Source organism: Sapajus apella, unplaced genomic scaffold (genome assembly GCF_009761245.1).
Source record: "Sapajus apella isolate SASKATOON/1434 unplaced genomic scaffold, GSC_monkey_1.0 scaffold44, whole genome shotgun sequence".
Taxonomy (NCBI): domain Eukaryota; kingdom Metazoa; phylum Chordata; class Mammalia; order Primates; family Cebidae; genus Sapajus; species Sapajus apella.
The window spans coordinates 6,943,433-6,964,593 of NW_022436984.1; the positions used below are offsets into that span (position 1 = coordinate 6,943,433).

Here is a 21,161-nt window from a genome sequence, read left to right on the forward strand (position 1 = left end):
ACACACACACACACACACACACACACACACACACACACACACACACACACACAGCATTCATCTTCATTTATTTTTATTTTTTGAGGTAGGGTCTCGCTTGTTGCCCAGGCTGGAGTGTAATGGTATGATCATGGTTCACTGCAGCTTTGACCTGCAGGGCTTAAGTGATCCTCACACCTCAGCCTCCTGAGTAGCTGTGATTACAGCCCCACACCACCAACTGCAGCTCATTTTTAAAATTTTTTTTGTAGGACGAGATATCACTATGTTGCCCAGGCTGGTCTCATTTTATCTTCTTAATAGTACAGGATATACACACACTGTTGCATTAGAAATGCATTTTGGATCCTAGAACTTGCTATAAATTAGGCCTGAAGAGGAACGGTTTGTACATTTCCTTTTAAACATCTCCAGACACTTGGTGTGTCACTTCGGATTTGCTTTACTCATGCGTTTATCCCCACAGGCCCTCACAACACCCGAGTGTCAGGAATGTTACGAGCTTGTGTGGTGTGGCATCTGCTCACCCCTCCGTCTCCATATGTGCTTCCTGTTCTGACTCATCTCAGTGTACTCTTCTCTCGTTTTTCTTTCTCTGCAGTACGGCTGTCCCTCAGTATTTAAGGGGGCTTGGTTCCAGGGCCTCTACTGATACCCAAGTTCATGGATGCTCAAGTCCCTGATAGAACCTGGCATAATAGTTACATATCACCTGTGCACATCTTCCTGTATACATTTAATCATCTCTAGATGACTCATAATACCCAATACTATATAAATGACACGTACATGGTTACACTATACTGTTGTTTTTACTTGTATTGTTTTTGTATGCTGCTTATTTTTTCAAATATTTTTGATCTGCAATTGATTGAATTCACAGATGTGAAACCCACAGATACAGAGGGCTGGGCCCACTGTGCTTTATTTTGCTTTCAGGAGCCCCTTCATTCACCCATTTCTGCCCATTTTTCTTCTCCCTACTTTTCCACTCTGAGTAATATCCCTGATTTTCTCTTCTCTTCACCCTTGTAATATTTCCTTGAAATATTAGAGTAGAACTCTTTCTCATTAAAAACATTAGTACCTGTAGCATTTTTAAAATAAAAAATGAAAGTAATTTACTGAACATCATCACATGGAGTTTGATACATTGATCTCTTTTCAGGACTATAGGCAGCTGTTTCTTTGAGGATGACTCTTTACTCAGTGTTACTCTTGGGTCATTGTAATAATCCTAATCCTAACTGTTCCAAAAAGATACAGAGAGGATTAGCTCATAAAAGCCTTTACAATACATTGTAAATGGAAAGGGAGAGCCCATTTAAAGAGTTCATGTCCACTTTGACCAACTACATGTTATGGATTTTCTCACCCCAACAATAATTCCTAAGATTAGACATATTTGGGGAAAGACTAAAGATGGAAACAGCCCTACAGGTGAATGGCCCACACCTTTAGGCTGGTGAACCAAGAGAGAAGGAGCTCCCAGAAAGGGCTCTTTCTGGGTGGTGTCTCCAGCTCAAACCTACTCCTTCCTATTTAGAGGCAGGGGACTTTACACTATTTGTGACCTTGTTGCTGAACCCCCAGCAGCAGAGATTATCTGCTGCCCTCTTCCCATTTATCTCAAGAAGAAAAACAAAAACAGAGAATAAAGGGCAAAGCAGAACAAACCCATGCGAGGTGGGATGCTAAGGGCCTAAGCTCCAAAGAAGAGTTTTTGGGAAAGCAGTAGATACAGGACACTTGGAATCGACGTGAGTTTTCTCTTCTGGGAAGTGAGGCTGCTGTATTTACCAGCACCTTCTATCTCATATGGTTACCCTCTGGATCACATGAAAACGCTTCTGTGAAAGTTCCTTCAGAAAAAAATATATAAAATGTCTGAAACCAGACTTTTTTGTTGTTAGTGGCCACACCTGTAGAATAAAATACACAAAAATTGATCTTTTTATGCAAATGTGAAGCCAACCTCTTAATGCAAATTGAAAAATCAAATATGAAAATACTGAAGGAGGAGTAATATATTTTTTAGAATTCTGGAGCATGAAATATGTAGTACAGCTAATCTTAGTCATAATATCTTTAAGAAAAAGAAAATTTATTTTTTAATGCTTGGCACTTTCTATAACCATTGATTTGATCTTTTAAAATTAGTTTCCAATACAGAAACCCTTCACCTCTGGCAGCAATGAACTAAACTCACATGAGTTTGTTTAAAAAATTACATTAACGGCCAGGTGCAGTGGCTCATACCTGTAATCCCAGCACTTTGGGAGGCCAAGGCGGGTGGATCGTTTGAGGTCAGGAGTTCGACGCCAGCCTGACCAACAAAGTGAAACCCCATCTCGCATAAAAATACAAAATTAGCCAGGCGTGGTGGCGCAGACACCTGTAATCCCAACTACTCAGGAGGCTAAGGCAGGAGAATCACTTGAACCCAGGAGGCAGAGGTTGCAGTGAACCGAGATGCCTCCACTGTACTCCAGCCTGGGTGACCGAGCAAGACTCTGTCTCACCAAAAAAAAAAAAAAGAAAAAGAAAAAAAATTACATTATCACATATTTACTGACCAGAGTTTTATCCCAATGGAAAAATGCTCCAGGAAGTTAATTACTTAAAGATTAGGAAGATAGGGAAATTGTAGCTTTTCCCTGAATGATCTTTATGGACCAATTTTTAAAAAAAGAATTTGCATTTCATTCCAAACACAGATGAGGGCCTGACTAACCCTCAGTTTCAGCTGCATAAACATTAAATGTTCAAACGTCTTAGAAAATAAGAGCAAACCTTATAAAAACCAGTGTAAAACCTGAATAATTTCTTTCCCCAAAAAGGCAAAGATTGTTTTATTTGTTAGTTTTTATGATGTGAGTATAACAAACGTTGTAAACAAAACAGTGTTTGCCATATATGTATTTGTTTCTGTATATATATGTGGGTGTTTAAAATACATAAAATTATATATAAATATATTTCAAGTTTTAAATTTAAATTTATATGTTTATAAATTTTGACATGCTTTGACTCAGAGAGAGGCCTATAGTTTCTAATTACCTGTGAACATAATCTTCATTGAGGCCTTATTCCAAAGTATTCCATTTTGTAATAAATACCATGACATGCTTACAACTTTGTAAGATGAGAGAAAAAAATGGAGCCTGTTATTAGCACAAACTGTGGAATAAACCTGATTAGCAAAATTCTGTTGCTTTTTTGATTTGTATTTCTCACTATTCTTTATTAATAGCTAGCTGCATTTTTGGACCAGCTGGATAAAATAATTGAGCAGAACTGGTAGTAGTAACAGACTAACGATGTATTCATCATGTTGAGGGAGAGATTATGAAATTTTCTGTGGAGTTCATAATTGATTTAATAACAATTTAAAATACATACTCTTAGTTTTCGCAAGTAATTCCATGTCTAAGAGCTTGGAGGCCCTGCTAACAAAGATCCCTTCCATTAAGAGTAGGCATAGTGAATTTCAGTCCTCTGTACTCTTGAAGCAAGCTAGACCAGATGAGGGAAGTGGCAGGTTTCACCCAATTTCACACACAAGGAAGTGATTTAAAACCACTTCATAAACTGCTGCATACAAATCAGCATTTTAGTTTTTTCCTGGACAGTCGTTCTAGGTTTGCTTGTCACCAGCTATTAATACTAACTTACAGTCCAAGCTGAAATCTGTTAAAGACAAAATAATCAGAGAATTGGCAAGTATCAACTATATGAGGGACCTTTTATATTCTCGCTGATACTCTGTTCTGAGAGAAGTGTGTATTTCAGAGGCTTGTTCCGTGCTGCTTTGCTTGCTTTCAATGCCATAACAGGAAAGAAAATGCAGTAGCCTTTCTGATAGAATTTTGTGAGTTTTCATTTTAGAAACATGTTTACTATTTAATATATTAATAAAATTTCTGGCCGGGCGTGGTGGCCCACGCCTGTAATCTCAGCATTTTGGGAGGCCAAGGCAAGTGGATCACCTGAGATTAGGAGTTTTGAGACCAGCCTGGCCAACATGGCGAAACCCCCATCTCTACTAAAACAAAACACAGAAATTACCTGGGCATATGGCAGGCGCCTGTAATTTCAGCTACTCGGGAGGCTGAGGCAGGAGAATTGCTTGAGCCCAGGAAGCGGAGGTTGCAGTGAGCTGAGATGGCGCCACTGCACTCCTGCGTGGGGGACAAGAGTGAGACTTCTTCTCAAAAAAAAAAAAAAAAAAAAAAATCCATTGTCAACTAGGCCCTGCCAAAATAAATATATAGGAAGATATTGTAAAAATAATTTATTTAATTTTCCTGCTAATATAATTATCTACTAACTTCGAAACAAAGGTAAATGTAAGTATGTGCTGACATTAAACTCTTATCCTCACCAAGAAATGTCTTCCTTTTGACCATATAGTTTCTTTGAGTCCAAGAATCTGGAAACAGTAGAGTTCTAGTGACAGTATTTTGTTAGAGTTAATCTAAGTAATTATTACAACAGCAGTCAGCTTCTGATTTGATGTAGCATTAAATAAAAACTGTTAATAAATTCAAACTGGATCATAGGCAGTAATTTGAACACTATAGCATACAGGAGAGAAGGGATGTGACTACTTTCCAAGTCTAGTCACAAAATAGTGATTATTTTTTAAAAGCACAGACTTGTTCGAAGACTTAGTATCTGATCGAATTCAATCCATTTCATTATTTTCTGAAAGTGGGTGGAGTTTGCTTTTATCATTTGTATTCTTTTATATCGCCTGTTTGTGTTTTATCACACAGAGGGTTAAGCTGAATCTATTAGAATATGTTTTCCTCTAGGACACACTTGAGCTGGAACTAGAACCCAGATTTGAAATTCTACCCTGAGGGCTTAGCTGGCACTCATTATTTCATCCAAGTCATATATTTGCAACAATTTAAGTAGGTAGATTTTCAGTGATGAAAGATTATTTAATAGGCTCCAGATTAGGGCAGTATTTCCTAGTTATCTTCTGTGTACTCTTCAGAAGAGATTGGCAGCATGGTTGATTAAAATAACCACCTAAGGGTTAAATATTATGTGTGGCCTCAGACCCCTGGTCAAGTGTTGGGGAAAATTTTTATTGATTTAAGTAGGTGTTATAGCTCAGTAACAAATGGCCCTATGTTTGGCAAGAAAAGCAGATATGGAAACTCTACTCACAGCCAAATCTACAAGAATAATATAATTGGTTCACGTAAAAGGAAATGGTTTTGACAGATTTACACTCTTGGGGTATGTTAGAATTCCACCAAAACTCAGGATTCAAGTGCATTTTTATCTCACAGTAGAAGAATCTGGCACTGAAAGTGGAAAGCATTCTCTGTACAGCAAATGCAATTGACACGGTCGCTCTTTGACCTACTGTGTCTTCCACGTGTTATGTTATAGGTGGTTCTGATGTGCCCTATTGTCACTCTTTACTTTCTCCACTCCCTTTAGATTTAGATGTGGATCAACCCAAAGAAGAAAAGAAAGAATGCTACTATAATCTCAATGACGCCAGTCTCTGTGATAATGTATTGGCCCCCAATGTCACAAAACAAGAATGCTGCTGTACATCGGGTGCGGGATGGGGAGATAACTGCGAAATCTTCCCCTGCCCGGTCTTGGGGACTGGTAAGAATGAATCCGCCAAGTGGTGGAGTCACACTTGTGTTTGGTCATGTGGTGTCCCTAGGCATTGAAATAACACTCACTCCCACAGGCAACTCACTGCGACTTACCTTCTAGTGAGTCGCATTCAGGGCTAGAGCTGCACCCCAATCCCATCTTAATATGAATCCTTGAACTTCTGTTCATCAGAGTGTATTGTGACAGTCAGGTTCTGTGTGATATTTTGGCAGAAAGTTAATTCCATTTTATTCCACTTTAAAATTAAAATCAGTCTTTGTTGCTAACAATGATACAGCATTATTTGTAACTAAAGTTTAGATATTGAAGCTAAGATTTTGTATAATTGATTATTAAACCTTTAAGATACTAGACATCACAGTAGTAGAAAAATAATAGTTATTATATCAAGTAAAGCATGAGTAAGAAAATATGAATGAACTTAAAGGTTTTTTTAATTAAAAAGTGTAAGAAGACCTATGAGGTCATTAGATTTATTTGTACTTAATCCACAATTTTTTGAGATTGTACTAAATTTATTTGCTGGAGTTGCGTTAAAGTTACCAAGTCCAAGAAAGCAGAACTGAATTTGAAACATGCATTTGCGGAAGATGTTGACTCTTTTTTTTTTTTTTTCCCAACTTACTTCTTTTCTTGGTTTTGTCTTTTCTAAAATCAGCCGAGTTCACTGAAATGTGTCCTAAAGGGAAAGGTTTTGTGCCTGCTGGAGAATCCTCTTCTGAAGCTGGTGGCGAGAACTATAAAGGTGAGAATCGAGTGGAAACAAATTCTCAATACGTTGTGTACATGTCAGACATTCAAGTGAAAGCATGGCTTGGATTTCACAGAATTCGAGTTCTTTTGAGTCTTGGAAACAGTACAATGCCCTGAATTCTGCTATTAAAAGAAAGTCCCTATGGACTTGCAGTCAGAACACAAGCTTTATGATGCTGGGAAGTGGACATTGAGAGGTGAACTTCTGAGTTTCTGTCTCTTCATCTTTGAGATAGGAATAATTTCTCAAAGGTTATAATAAGGATTAAATAAGATAATATAACTGAAAATATTTAACAAATTCTGTACCTAGTGGATACTTACTAAATATATTCTTTTATTCTAGATGTTCAATAGAAATCATATCAATTATGACCATGTAAATTTGACCACTATCATGTTTGTCTTTATGGTCATCAACAAAGCTAAGATTCTTGTAATTTTAGACTTTACCCTACTATTGTGAGGCCTTTTACCAGTGTCTACAAGTTCATAATGAAAAATGGAAGAGAAGACAACCAAAGTAGACATATTTTCTGTATTTAATGCTGCCATTATACAACTCTAAAATTAACTTTGGTGAATATCCACATGTATGAATATTTCCTTATTAACCACTCACTTTTGACATTTTCATGATAGGGATATTACCATTTATATATAAAGTGATTTTTTTCCTTTATAGTTTAATGTTGAAGACTGCTAAGTAGCTGGAAAACAGACTATAAAATCATTTTTATTGTCCATTTTTGGAAAACTAGTGTTTAAATAATATGGCATAATTCAGTAGCTGGATAGGAAACTCCATTTGTGTTTTTTTAAATACATCTATAATTTAGTCCAATTAAATAACGAGACTTGGTTTATAATATGTTTGTATGGTTTCCAAATTCACAAATATACATTACTATGTTTTTGCAGCGATGTAGTTAAATCTCACTTCATATTAAGGTACGGAGCTCTGATTTCACCATAAAGTCATCTTATCTTTTCTATGAAAATAAATTCCTCCTTCTCCTGTTTTAGCAGTGCTGTAAATGGTTGGAGGAAGACTGAATTCAGATCCAACCAGCATTATGCTCTAGGTTTGGCTTTGCCATTTTCCATCTGTGTAACTTTAAGTAAGTCATCCTTGGAGTCTTTAAGTTGTAAAATGAGGAATAGATGACATTAGCTCTAAAATGCTAGAACTGACGCTAATAATAGCAGTAAAAGCAATAGATAACACTTCTGAGCAACTGCTTATGCCAGAGCATGTACTGAGTCCTATACATGAATCATCTCATTTCATCCTTCCACTCTTATTAGGTAAGTCTTCCTGTTGTTTCCAGTTTATCGTTGTGTAAACTCTTAGTAGGTATGTTCCTATTGTCTCCAATTTATCATTGAGTAAACTGAGATAGCAAAAGCTGTTCATTTTATGGGGGGATGGGTCTGCTAACCCCTTTAGCAACTTCTACTTTCTTTTATCATCAAGAATGAATTGTGGTCAGACACAGTGGCTCACGCCTGTTATCCCAGCACTTTGGTAGGCTCAAGTGTGTCGATCACGGGGTCAGGAGTTCAAGAACATCCTGGCTAAGATGGTGAAACCCCGGCTCTACTAAAAATACAAAAATTAGCTGGGCATGGTGGTGCATGCCTGTAATCCCAGTTACTCAGGAGACTGAGGCAGGATAATCACTTGAACCCAAGAGGTGGAGGTTGCAGTGAGCCAAGATCACGCCACTGCACTCCAGCCTGGCGACAGAGCTAGACTCCCCCCACCCACAAATAAAAAAAAAAAAAAAAAAAGAAAAGAAAAAAAAAAGGAAAAGAAGAAAAAGAAAGACTTGCATTCAATTTCCACCAAACCTTCTTGGAAACTTTCTACATCTCAGCTAGTGAATGGGCCTGAATATAGATTACAGAACACATTTCTTAAAAGGTATATATCTTTTTACTGATGCCACTATGGAACCATAGACTATTTCAAATATGAGGTAGCATCTCAGAAGCCATATTTACAAATACACTTCTCCAATAATGTTTTGGCCATTGCTTCTTAAATATCACAGACAAACTATATCTGTTTATGTTTCTATGCCTGCCAATTAGGCCTTATTTTAAGAATGTTAAATTGCTGTTTCTGTAGGATTCCTTTGAATATAAATATTATGATATCTAACTTGAAGCCTCAAATCTGGTTAGACTGTTTTTAATTGAAAGATCAAACCTAACTCCTTTTTGCATTTCTCAATTTTTTCCCATAGATGCAGATGAGTGCCTACTTTTTGGACAAGAAATCTGCAAAGATGGTTTCTGTTTGAACACTCGGCCTGGGTATGAATGCTACTGTAAGCAAGGGACGTACTATGATCCTGTCAAACTGCAGTGCTTTGGTAAGCTTTAAGGGATACAGTATGGTGTACTGTGAAGATATACAGATGGAAAAAAATACGTATGCTATGGAGTAAAAACAATTTCCTTGAATCTAAATCATATGTTGAAAAGACGTGTAAATGTTATAGGGATCTTTTTCTTAAGCACGATTTAAGAAAATTTAAAAAAAAACACCTCCGTACTACTGTTTGAATGTATTTCAAACAAAGAGTTAATATTCGCTGTCGAATTATAATTTAGGCCACTGGTAAAACTGAAGTGTTCTTTTGGTCTGTAGAACCTCCTGTTTCATCACTCATACGGTCCAAGTGAGAGCCATTTTAAATACTGACCCAGACTTTCATGCTTAAGCAGAAAACCATATACACTAGGCAGAAAAACATAGCAAAAGGAAATAATTTTAAAAGTTATCATAAAGAGCTATTTTAGCTTAAATTTCTAAGCATATCCTGTTCATGGATGTTTTCTTTCCTTAATGTCAGCAGCAGCAGCAATATTGTTTTTCTCTCAGAGCAGCTTACATTTTCATAGTCAGAGCCACTTTCTTTTAGATGATAATGTGTGGTTAATTAAAAGGTGGCAGCCCCTGGAATCTGGACTGAATATAGCAATGTATAAAGTGTGGTAAGTGTATGAGGTACAACTGACGGCTGATTTTCTTTAGTAATATATATATGTATTTTTTTGTCTTAAGATATGGATGAATGTCAGGACCCAAACAGTTGTATTGATGGCCAGTGTGTTAATACAGAGGGCTCTTATAACTGCTTCTGTACTCATCCCATGGTCCTGGATGCTTCAGAAAAAAGATGTATACAACCGGCTGAGTCAAACGGTATGTTTCCAGGAGATGCAAACCTGTGTCCACATAAATATCATAAGGTTTTCCTTTTGACTGAAATGTGAACTGTTGGAAAATAGAAAAATAAAAAAGGATTCTCTGGGTATTTTGAAATAACTAAAATGAGATACTTACAGAAATAATAAGATGCCTATCATCAGTATGTGTGAGATTTAATAGTCTGGACGTACCCATTCAGTGTGGAATATGGAGGGGCTGAGCAGATGACAGGGTTGTTCCATGGCTGAGGATTCATCATCCCTAACCTGCAAAGGCAGCTGAGGGAAATGTAATTCAGGGAAAGATAATTAGGTGTGTGTTCAGCAGAGTGGGGGGCGTGGATAAGGCTCGGCAGAACAGAGGGTGGAGTTCACAGGGTGGTGGAGAGCCCTGAAGTCCACTGATAGAAACTCCCTGATGCTACTGATAATTGGCAAAAGGCCGCTGATAACTGGCCTAATCTATCAATCGCCTCAGGAGACTGCTTTGGATAAAGTCAATTGGAAGGCAGGAATTAAAGACTCTAGGATGAAGTGTCACTAGTCCAGGGCTTTGGCAGATTAAATAGATGAGAAAGCATGAATCCAAGAAGTGTTACATGGAAGGAAACGGTAGGGTCTGACAGGAGTCAGTGGTGAAACAGTGAAGATTAGAAGAGTGAGAAGCCCCTCAGGCTTAAGAAGGACAGGCAAGATAGTGGACATTTTATGTAACAGTAGGAAGCCATAGTGGGAAGTGATGTGTTGGGACTGGATGGGCAGGTGGAATTTCAGCTGATGGAATGACACCCAGTTGGAGATGACAGAATTGATCCATTGAAAGACCAGACTGGATTCAGACTTTTACTTGGAAGTCACTCTTAGAAATAGAGAAGGAAACTTGGAGACTTGCTGGCTTCCAACACAGTGTTTATAAATAGAAATAACTGTGCGATTTTCATAGAACTATGTCTTCGTTTCCAGAACACTTGGAAGAAGTTGATGTCCACCAAGATTTGTGCTGGGAACATCTGAATGATGATTACGTGTGTGGCCGGCCTCTTGTGGGCAAGCAGACAACGTACACTGAGTGCTGCTGTCTGTACGGAGAGGCCTGGGGCATGCAGTGTGCCCTCTGCCCTATGAAGAACTCAGGTGAGCCGGTATCCAATTCCTTCTGCAGGAGGCCTTTGGGGACAAGTTCATCTTACCTCCTTTGCAGCCTGACATTTTTCTTCTATATTTTCACCTTTACTCTTGATATCGTACTTTCATCACTGCGTGTGTGTGTGTGTGTGTGTGTGTGTGTGTGTGTGTGTGTGTGTGAAGGGCAGGATTGCATAAATATTTGGCTTCTGGTTTACCTCCACTCCAGACCCTGTCATTAATTTTTGAAACCCTCATTCCATTTCCCCAATGAATGATAAATGACCCAAAGAAACATAACGTAGCAATCAGTGGCATAGGCTTAGAATTTATATTTCCTGGCAGTTCATTTTTTACTACAATTCTTCTCATTCCTAACAGTTTCTACTTAGAGCAAAACATATATTAGAGACAGGAGAAAATCATTGTAGGTCAAAGTCCAAATTTTCATGTCAACCCCTATATATGGAGATACAAGAAATAGGTTAGAACAAAAAGGAAGGAGTATAGAAAGTAATTAAAGAAATATTTCAACAAATCTTTCAAGTTCTGGATCTATCTGAGTTGAAACCTTTGACCAAATGGAAAAGATGAGACAGTCTAAGCTCCCACTTTCATCCCCTTCCCAGTTTGGAGGGGGCCTGGAAGGCGCTGACTTCGTGCTTCCTGGCTGGGCTGTTTGGTGACTATTCAGTTATGCACTGATGGCTAATTTCGCTTTTCACCACCATAGCAACTTCTCATTAAAGGAAAGCACTCGAAAGTGTCTGGTATGTCCTTTTGTAAAGCTGACTTGTTAAAGCTAGAAAGACCAAGTATAAGTAGAAAGCAAAGGAGTTTATAATGAATATATTCTCAGAATGGTCGAGAGGGGAAAAATTGTTTGAAAAGAGGAAATGCATTAATTTTTAGTTAATTCAATTAGAATATTTCTTTCAAGCTATTCAATAAATTAGCTTTCCAGCGTAGAAATAACTTAAAACCAAGGTAGCATGAAAGCGAAAATAATTGAGAATTCCCGTAAGAAGAAAATGAGTAGTCAAGGATAAACAGCAAATACGTAAAGCATTAGACGGCAATGATAGTAGCCCGGGATTGGAAAGAGGGCAGGTCTGGGGCCAGATGGGGCTGAGTCTGGAATCCAGCACTGCCATAGCAGCTGCAGGACAGGGGAAAAATAGCTTCATCCTGTACAGCTCATTTGTAAAACGGAGGCATGGAAGGGCTGGGAGGATACAGGTAGAGCAGGGGGTAATTACTAGCTTTACTGGTTGTTTTGGGCCCCGGAACCAGATGCCACGGGGAGACAAAAGTGAAATCACTAAGATGTGAGTTCACTGAGGCTTTTGAGTCCTTTCCTCACAATGCTATACTACCTCAAATCTTTTTTACTTACGCAGTTTTTTTTGACTAATTTTTTTCCAAAAATAACATGTATTCCTCCTAAAGCATTAAAATAATCAAAGGAGTTATATTCGTTCCACCTGCCCCATCACAGTTGAACTCTTGCTCCTTAAAAACACTCACTTTGACAGTTAGAGTATTATCATCCTAGCATTTTCCTATACATTAATTATCATTATATATTTATATTAGTTATTGCTGTATAATAATATATTGATATTCAACAGAATGTTTATAACTGAAGTCCATATCATCAATCTAACTTATATATAGTTTTTTATTTTGTACTTCAGCCTCTCTGAGATTGGGGTCATCTGATAATCATGACATATAACAATGTCCACAGCTATTCTTTCCCAATTTTTAACATCTGTTACATCAGGATACATTTTACAATCTAGGATCTCTTAAAATTGATGAAAGTTAGTTCTTAAACATTTTCCATATTGATATATTTAGGGGTACAAGTGTGGATTTCTTACATGCATGTATTGCATGGTGGGAAATGAAGTCTGTGTTTTTCGTGTACCCATAACATGAATAGCGACCACTACCCAATAGGTGATTTTTCAACCCTTACCCCCCTTTCAGACTCCCATGTTTTGGAGTCTCCAGTGGCTGTTATTCTGCTCCGTATGTCCATGTGTACCTATTTTTTAGCTACCATTTATAAGTGAGAACTTTCAGTATTTCACTTTCTGTTTCTGCGTAATTTCAATTAGGATAGTGACCTCCAGTTTCACCCATGTTGCTGCAAAAGGCACAATTTTATTCTTGGTTAGGGCTTTGTGGTATTCCAGTGGTATTCCATCGATAAAGAAGTTTTCTTACGGAGGCATTCCTGCAGGTGCATACATGAAGGTTCATTGCAGTATTGTTAATGAAAGGAAAATCAGGACTGGGGCAAGATGGGGCAGGGAAAAGTTAGGGGAGGAAAAAAACAAATGCTCAGCCTTAGAGATGGCTAAATAAATCATGGTACATCTAGAAAACAGATTCCATACAGCTGTTTAAAAATTATCGTCTTTTGGCCGGGTGCAGTGGCTCACAGCTGTAATCCCAGCACTTTGGAAGGCCAAGGCAGGTAGATCATGAGATCAAGAGATCGAGACCATCGTACCCAACATGGTGAAACCTTGTCTCTACTAAAAATACAAAAATTAGCTGGGCATGGTGGTGCACACCTGGAGTCCCAGCTACTTGGGAGGCAGGAGAATCGCTTGAACCCAGAAGATGAAGGTTTCAGTGAGCTGAGATCATGACACTGCACTCCAGCCTGGCAACAGAGCGAGGCTCTGTCTCAAAAAAAAAAAAAAAATTACCATCCTTTGAATGTAAATTAGTACAGCCTTTATGGAAAACAGTATGAAGATTTTTCAAAGAACTAAAAATAGAACTATCCCCCAGCCCACCCTCCCCTTGACACCCCTCACCTCCCCCACAATGCCACTAACTGGGTACCTAACCAAAGGGAATTTCTTTATCCATTCCTCCATTGATGGACACTTAGGTTGACCGTCTCTTTGCCGTTGTGAATAGTGCTGCAGTAAACACACAAATGCAGGTATCTTTTTGGTATAACGATTTCACTGCCTTTGGGTAGGTACCCACTAGCTGCCTGGGAGGCTGAGGTGGGAAGATGGCATCAGCCCAGGAAGCAGAGGTTGCAGTGGGCCAAGATCACACCACTGCACTCCATCCTGGGTAGCAAATGTCTCAAATAGATAAATAAAATTATTTTATTCCCCCAAAATATTGTAAAAATTTGCACTCAATTTAATTGACTAGGTTTAAAAACCTTCAAGTATTTTGTTATAAGAAATGAATTTTTGAATAATGTAGCAATATTCTAAAAATGAATCTTATTTTAAATCTATTCTAAAAATATGGATTTCAGAATATTGCATAAATTGTTTTCAACGAAGATTTTCAAAACCATTTTAAAAAGTAAATTTGAACAAATACATATGAAGAAGTATATGTTATATAATATTTTTGGAAGAATACAGCGTATCGGGGGAAAATGGTACCATTTGCCAAATTAAAAAAAAAAAAAAGATTAGCATCATTGCTGTACTATTTCTAGTTTGTATATGCACAGTTATTATGATAAAATGTCCAAAAAGAATCTCTACTGCACATGGTCAGCCAAACCGAAATCAGTGATTTCTAATCCGTTACTTTTTAAAACAATGGTAGTTTTTCTTGTTAACTGTATTATCATTTTAACCTCCAGCGTACAAATTCATTGACATTAAAGATGCTGGGTGGGCTGGTTGGTGAAAACAACTACTTAGGCTCTTGAGGCACCTGTGAAGGACCCCAGGATTCCAGGAAATGCATGTTGAAAACTGCTTTCAAGATGTATCCATTGGTGTATAGGAATTAGTGAGGCAGTCCCAAAGGAACTTTTTGTGTGTCTGTGTGTGTGACATAGCCTGTCTCTGTCGCCCAGGCTGAAGTGCAGTGGTGCAGTCTCGGCTCAGTGCAACCTCCACTTCCCAGGTTCAAGCGATTCTCCCACCTCAGCCTCCCAAGTAGCTGGGATTACAGGCACGCAACACCTCACACAGCTAATTTTTTGTATTTGGTAGAGACAGGGGAACTTTTCTTTTATACTACCAAAATTAGGGACCTAGAACTAGGTTATGGATCATCTATTCTGAATCCAGAGAGAAGTATACAATAAAATTAAACTTTTCCACGGGTCCTGTGATAAGTTGGCATTCCCTTAATTGGCACCTGGTCATGTAGTCACATTTACACGAAACCATGTCTTGTTGCAAAGCACATGTTTGCTGGAGTTGCGTGAACTAAGAGGAACCCCAGGGCATCAAGGTTAGCACATGTGCTCTAGAACCAGGTAGCCTGGCTTTTGCGTCCTGGTTTGCAACTTCTTATCTCCATGACCTTGTTAATTTTCTCTATATATACCTCATTTCCTCTTGTGAAAATAATATCTGCCTTGCAGGGTGGTTGTGAGAATTAACACATGAATATTTCAAATAGTGTTTGGCACGTGGTACGTTTTCAGAATATATGAACAACAATGGCTGCTACTACTAGGTGTCTCAGATCAAATGCATTTTCAAATGTAATTAAAATCCAAAGGATCTTATAAAGTATCTAATTATCCAATAGCATGTGAACACAAATTAAGCATAGACAAATGCAAAAATAATGTTCTTAATATAAGACTTGCTGTTTTAAACCACTGCTTCATAAACATTTATGGGCATGTCAGTTACCTGGGGGAGCTTGTCAAAAAACAGATTCCGGCTTCTCTCTTGCAAAAGATGGGGCAGGGTGGGGGACACAGGATTCCGCATTTCTGATAAGCCCCAGGCTGCTGCTGCTTCCTCCTCAGAGTGGACTAGCAAGTTCTAGAACATCTTATAGCATCTGACTTTATTTTGTTAAAACCTGCTTTACTGCTGATAGTTATTTTTCATAAAGGAAGCAAAGAATATGTGGATTTTAAAACTAGTTTGTTCATAGTTTCTGCCATGGAACCTTTTAAATACGCTGTTCCTGGATATCTTGATGGTTGAGAAGGACCACATTGTCTGTCTCTTCATCTAAGCACTGGACTAATCCCAGCCTGTCAGACATCAAACATCCTAGTTTCCTGAGGAGTGCAGTACCGCTTTGGGGAACAATTAGTTACTGATGGAATCAGTGCTCGAGAAATTTAAGGAATAAATCGCACCACTTGTCATCAGCTTTAAGCATTAAAGTGCGGTGTAAAGTAAAGCTTTGGCTCCAGAGTGAGCTTTCACACTTCTGGTCCAATAGGTCACGGGCACTAATTCTTACTAAAGCAGCAACTACATCAGAGAATACTGGTAGGTGGAGGAGGTAGGAGTGGCTGCTTAAATAGTGTTTTCTGGAGTTAGATGACTTCTTGCATATTGGTACCACATGCAGGGAAAATTAGGGTGATGTATTGTGTCAGGGTAGCTTTACATAAGGAGAATTGCATAATTGTAGAATTAATACGTTTCTGGGGCTGCTTAGGATCCCATTTCAATGCTCAGCTGAAGTCTTGGAGGCCAGACGGCAGACTGCACTAGGAGGAAGTTCCTGATTTCTCCTTCACCATGGGTGTGTCATGGACTGACAGCTTCCCCATTCAGACCTCTGGACGCCTTCCTTGCCCCGTTCCAGCCCCTGACTCCTCTTCTCCTTCCCCTTTCCCAATATCCGCTGATCCTGCCCACTCTTAAAATGATTTTGGTGGCTCACTGTTTTAGGGAGGATCCTCAAGTTTGTGGTCCTTTCTTTTTTTCTTTTTTTTTTTTTTTTTGAGATGGAGTCTTACTCTGTTGCCTAGTTTGGAATGCAGTGTCAGCAATCTCAGCTCATGGCAACCTCCACCTCCTGGGTTCAAGCAATTCTCCTACCTTCCTAGTAGCTGGGATTACAGGTACCCACCACCACACCTGGCTAATTTTTGTATTTTTTTTTTTAGTAGATACGGGGTTTCACCATGTTAGCCAAGCTGGTCTCAAACTCCTGACCTCAGGCAATCCACCCGCCTCGGCCTCCCAAAGTGCTGGGATTACAGATGTGAGCCACTGTGCCCAGCCAAATTTATGGTCTTTATTGTGATGTCATGCCAGCCTCTGAGAGATAAGGCTGTTTGGGAAACAAAGTCAGGAAAAACGAGCCACTATTTTATAAATGACAGGGTGGTCACTGTTTGATCTTGCTGAAAATTTTTAGTGCTATGTGAAAAGAAAGTCACAGAGTTATCAGAACTTTGAGGCATTTGGTTGGATATGGAGTTTATTGGAATATGGATTTTCTGTTGCTTGTTTTTCTGAATCTAAGTGATAATAAAAATAATAACTAACATACATATAGCACAGTGCCAGGCACTATTCAACATGTTTTCCATCTATTGAGGTATTTAACATGCCATGCCATCCTAGGTATACGGCGACAGTAGTCCTCCGCCTTATCTGGTTTCAGTTACCCACAGTCAACCACGGTCCGAAATATTAAGGTAGAAATTTCCAAAAATAAACAGTTTGTAAGTTTTAAATTGCATGCAGTTCTGGGTGGTGTGATGAAATCTGGTGGTGTCCCACCCAGCACGGGGACCGACCCTTTGTCCGTGCTGTCCATGCTGTGTATGCTGCTTGCCCATTAGTCACTTCGTAGCAGCTCCATTATCTGATCGAAACCGATCGTATGTATGAGGTTCAGTACTGCCTGCAGTTTAAGGCATCCACTGGGGTCTTGGAACATATCCCCAGTGGATAAGGGAGAATACTGTGCCTCCTTTTTCTGGCAGAGGATCTGAGGCACAGCAAGGTTAAGCTGCCTGTCAGTGGTCATATACCAGTAAGTGAGAAATTCAAACAAGGCACCCTGTCTCCAGAATCTGCGTTCTAACCTCTTCAGTGTTACTGGAGTCTGTTTCTCTCCAAGATCCCAGAGCACATCTTAAATAGTCTCCCTTAGAATATAAACATAACAAAGTGAAGAATTAAAGCTCAGATTTTAAAATTGCCTCACACATTGTGTGCTAAAACAAAACAAAACTGACTTTAGAGCTAACAGGAAGCATAACAAGAGGCAGTGTGTCGGCAAATCTGTAGCCCCAGACACATTGGCAGGCATAACTAAAAACTATATATTCAATGGATTAATGAACTAAAGCAAGTCAACAGTTCTCAGTAAAGAAAACTTTTAGTGATGCCTACCACTTAATCTAAAATGAATTTTTAATGTTTTCATGTTTTGCTACTCTTAAAAGTATAAGCTGAATAGCTGGGTGTGGTGGTTCACACCTATAATCCCAGTACTTTGGGAGGCAGAGGTGGGCAGATCACTTGAGGTCAAGAGTTTGAGACCAGCCTGGCCAACATTGTGAAACCCGACTCTACCAAATTAGCCAGGCATGGTGGCACACGCCTATAATCACAGCTACTCAGGAGGCTGAGGCACGAGAATCACTTGAACCCAGGAGGCGGAGGTTGCAGTGAGCAAAGATCGTGCCACTACACTCCAGCCTGGGCAACAGAGTGAGACTTCATGTAAAAAAAAAAAAAAAAAAAAAAAAAAGAATACATAAGCTTAAATTTAAATGTTCTGGAAAATGTACATATGAATCACAAGATAAGAGGGTGCCATATCTCATGGAAATCAAAACCTGCTGATCTGCCAATGAAGGAAAATTATACATATTTGAACACTTGAATCTGAAGTACCCAGGGATCCCAGTGTCTTTTTATATTGTTAAAATAATTAGATTTCTGATAAGCAAATTGGTTTTTTTTTTGCCTTGTAAACAGTAGAATTTTATACAAATATAAAGTTTTGCACCTTCAAACCTATCATTCCGATAAGACACTTATTCAATAAACAAATAATCTTAAAAATATCTTTAAAATGTACAAATATATTCACAACATAATCTGCTGATTAAGACTTCAACAAAGTTTATAGTACCTACAACAGAATTTACAGATGCCTACAACAGTTTGTAGACTGGTTTAGTTTACAGTTACATCTAGTTTACAGTTACATCTATTGCTTTAAGAAATACCATTAATACACATGTGTAATTTACAATATCCTCATTATAGCAAGAAAAAAATAGATTCAGAAAATAAAATGTCTTTTTAGGCATTTATTATGCCAAGTATGTAAATGATTATTCCCATTATCACATGGGAATAATGCTCTTTAGGTAAAAGATACATTTATTAGCTCAAGGTCCACTGAAGAGTTTTCTATCTAGCTATCCTTTCTGCAAAATGAAGAGAACAGCAGCAATCTCTGGGTATTCCTTAAACAAACTATGATGATTCCATTTATATTAACTGGGCCTTAAGTAAATGACTTCTTACAAATAAAAATAAAATTTTAGAAAGTAGTTATTATCATTGGCCTTAATTGTTTTCACTTGCTTGCATATGTCTAAGAAATTTCCCCTTCAAGTACATATTAAAAACTAACAATTATTTCTAACTTATACATAAGCCAAAGTGCTCACTCTTAACCATGGAAGCAAAACTTACTTCTGAAAATAATGTAAAGAAATAATTTGTAAACACATAGAGCTTTCAGACAGACTAAAAACATCCTTCTGTGTTCTGTGGATCAAAATACAAAGGTCTCTATTACCTATGTAAATGAACACTTTCACTAACTTGGGATATATTGATATGACATGGCTGCGTGCATACCTATGAAACACGTGCATACCTACACCACAGAACAAATCTTCACAACGTTTCTAGAGCCAACATATACTTTCTAGCCCCAACTGCTAGAAAGGAAATAAAAGCTTAATAAGAAAACTACTTTTTATAAATAAAGTTTTTAAGTGGAAAAACAAAGCCAACACTCCTTGTTGCAATATGGACTAAGCTCTAAAAGGTTCAGAGTCAAGAATCTCTTCGGTTGTTCCCCAATGTAACAAAGCACATAATCTTTCTCTCTTCAGGAAGTCTGATCATCTTCAGTGTTTTGTCTTAAAAACTGCTTTCCAAGATATGAAGTAGCCATGCTGGTTAAATTCTTTCTGCTGCCCACCTTACACCTGATGTAACCTTACAGGTTGGCACCCTGTAGCACCACACCCATGATAACCACCGCCAACCACTTTATTCTGAAGGAGAAGAGGGCACTAAAGGCAAATATCACCCACAGCACTGGACAGGCAATAAGTTCCAACCGAAAGATCCTTGATTCAGCCTCTGACACAGTTTTATTCTCTTGAGAGGACTCCTTTCTAGATTCAGACACCCAATGGCTTTTTCCATCTTCATCAATGTGATTCCACCAACGTAGGCCAACCATTAGTCTACCTGTGACATTCTGATTTTGGATTTTCTTGGTCTATTAGTTGTCTCCTCTTCCGCATCAAACAGTGAAACATCTTCAGTGTCATCATTACTATCCTGCTGCAACATGGCGGCCCTCAGCAAATTGTTAAAGTAATTAGACATTGGAAGTAAACTGAACACAGACTTGATAAATGGGACTAGTGTGTTGGGAGAGTGCCACCTATGGGCGATGGCATGTACTACAGCACCGGTAAGCTCTGACGTATTCAGATGTAGAAAGATGAGAGTGGTTTTAAAAAACACATCCTAAAGGAAACAGAAGATGCCACAAAAGAAACTGAAAAATGTGAACAAATTTTAATGAAACACTAATATTGATCAAAATACAGAGGCATGGTGCTCTCAGTGTTGCTAAGAGAGCAGTTTGAAGAGACAGACTTACACATCTGAATCAAAAATTCTAGTTCTGGGACTGATAAAAGAACAAATCGATTTTTTAAAAAGTCTCTTGAATAAAAGAATAAAGTACAAAGGCATGATGTGAATAGGCACTTAGGAGCTGTTGATTTGAAGCAGTATCAGTATTTATCCAACTTCCTTTGAGAAAGGTACACTGTGCTATAGGGCAATAGAAGATATTTGTCAGAGTTATTCATACTCCTTTAAATAATGCTAAGAAGAATGATTATTACTGTATATAAATTATATACAGCTTGTGATTTATAAGAAGAAATAAGTAGGCTGGGTGCGGTGGCTCACACCTGTAATCCCAGCACTTTGGGAGGCCGAGGCAGGTAGATCACGAGGTCAGGAGTTCAAGATCAGCCTGGCCAAGATGATGAAACCCGTCTCTACTACAAATACAAAAATTAGCCAGGTGCAGTGGTGGGCGCCTGTAATCCCAGCTACTCGGGAGGCTGAGGCAGGAGAATCGCTTGAGTCTGGGAGACGGGGAGGTTGCAATGAGCTGAGATTGCACCACTGCCACTGCACTCCAGCCTAGGCAATAGAGTCAGACTGCATCTCAAAAGAAAAAAGATGAGTAAATGATCTGAAGTGAAATCTAAATTATTTATAACTTACCTGTTTTCAGTTTTAGTTAAATTACGTACATGTTATTTATTTTATTATTTAGTGAATACGTACTGTGTACTAGGGAAACAATTCTAGAACGCATCTAAAGTTGTATTTAATGAAATGCAT

General features: G+C 38.4%; 1 protein-coding gene and 1 pseudogene across 13 annotated transcripts in view; one reads left to right on the top strand and one right to left on the bottom strand.

Moving 5' to 3' along the window:
* Positions 1–21,161, top strand: part of LTBP1 (latent transforming growth factor beta binding protein 1) — a 461,690-nt gene that overhangs the window by 414,856 nt on the left and 25,673 nt on the right. For all 12 annotated transcript variants that reach the window (XM_032239266.1, XM_032239268.1, XM_032239267.1 and 9 more), the window contains 5 exons: positions 5,461–5,637; positions 6,311–6,397; positions 8,658–8,786; positions 9,482–9,622; positions 10,591–10,761. In XM_032239266.1, the coding sequence (XP_032095157.1) occupies positions 5,461–5,637; positions 6,311–6,397; positions 8,658–8,786; positions 9,482–9,622; positions 10,591–10,761 (705 nt within the window). The remainder of the gene's footprint in view (positions 1–5,460; positions 5,638–6,310; positions 6,398–8,657; positions 8,787–9,481; positions 9,623–10,590; positions 10,762–21,161) is intronic.
* LOC116524148 lies at positions 18,534–20,115 on the bottom strand (annotated as a pseudogene). The gene has a single exon (XR_004257196.1). The product of XR_004257196.1 is annotated as a Golgi apparatus membrane protein TVP23 homolog B pseudogene (transcript).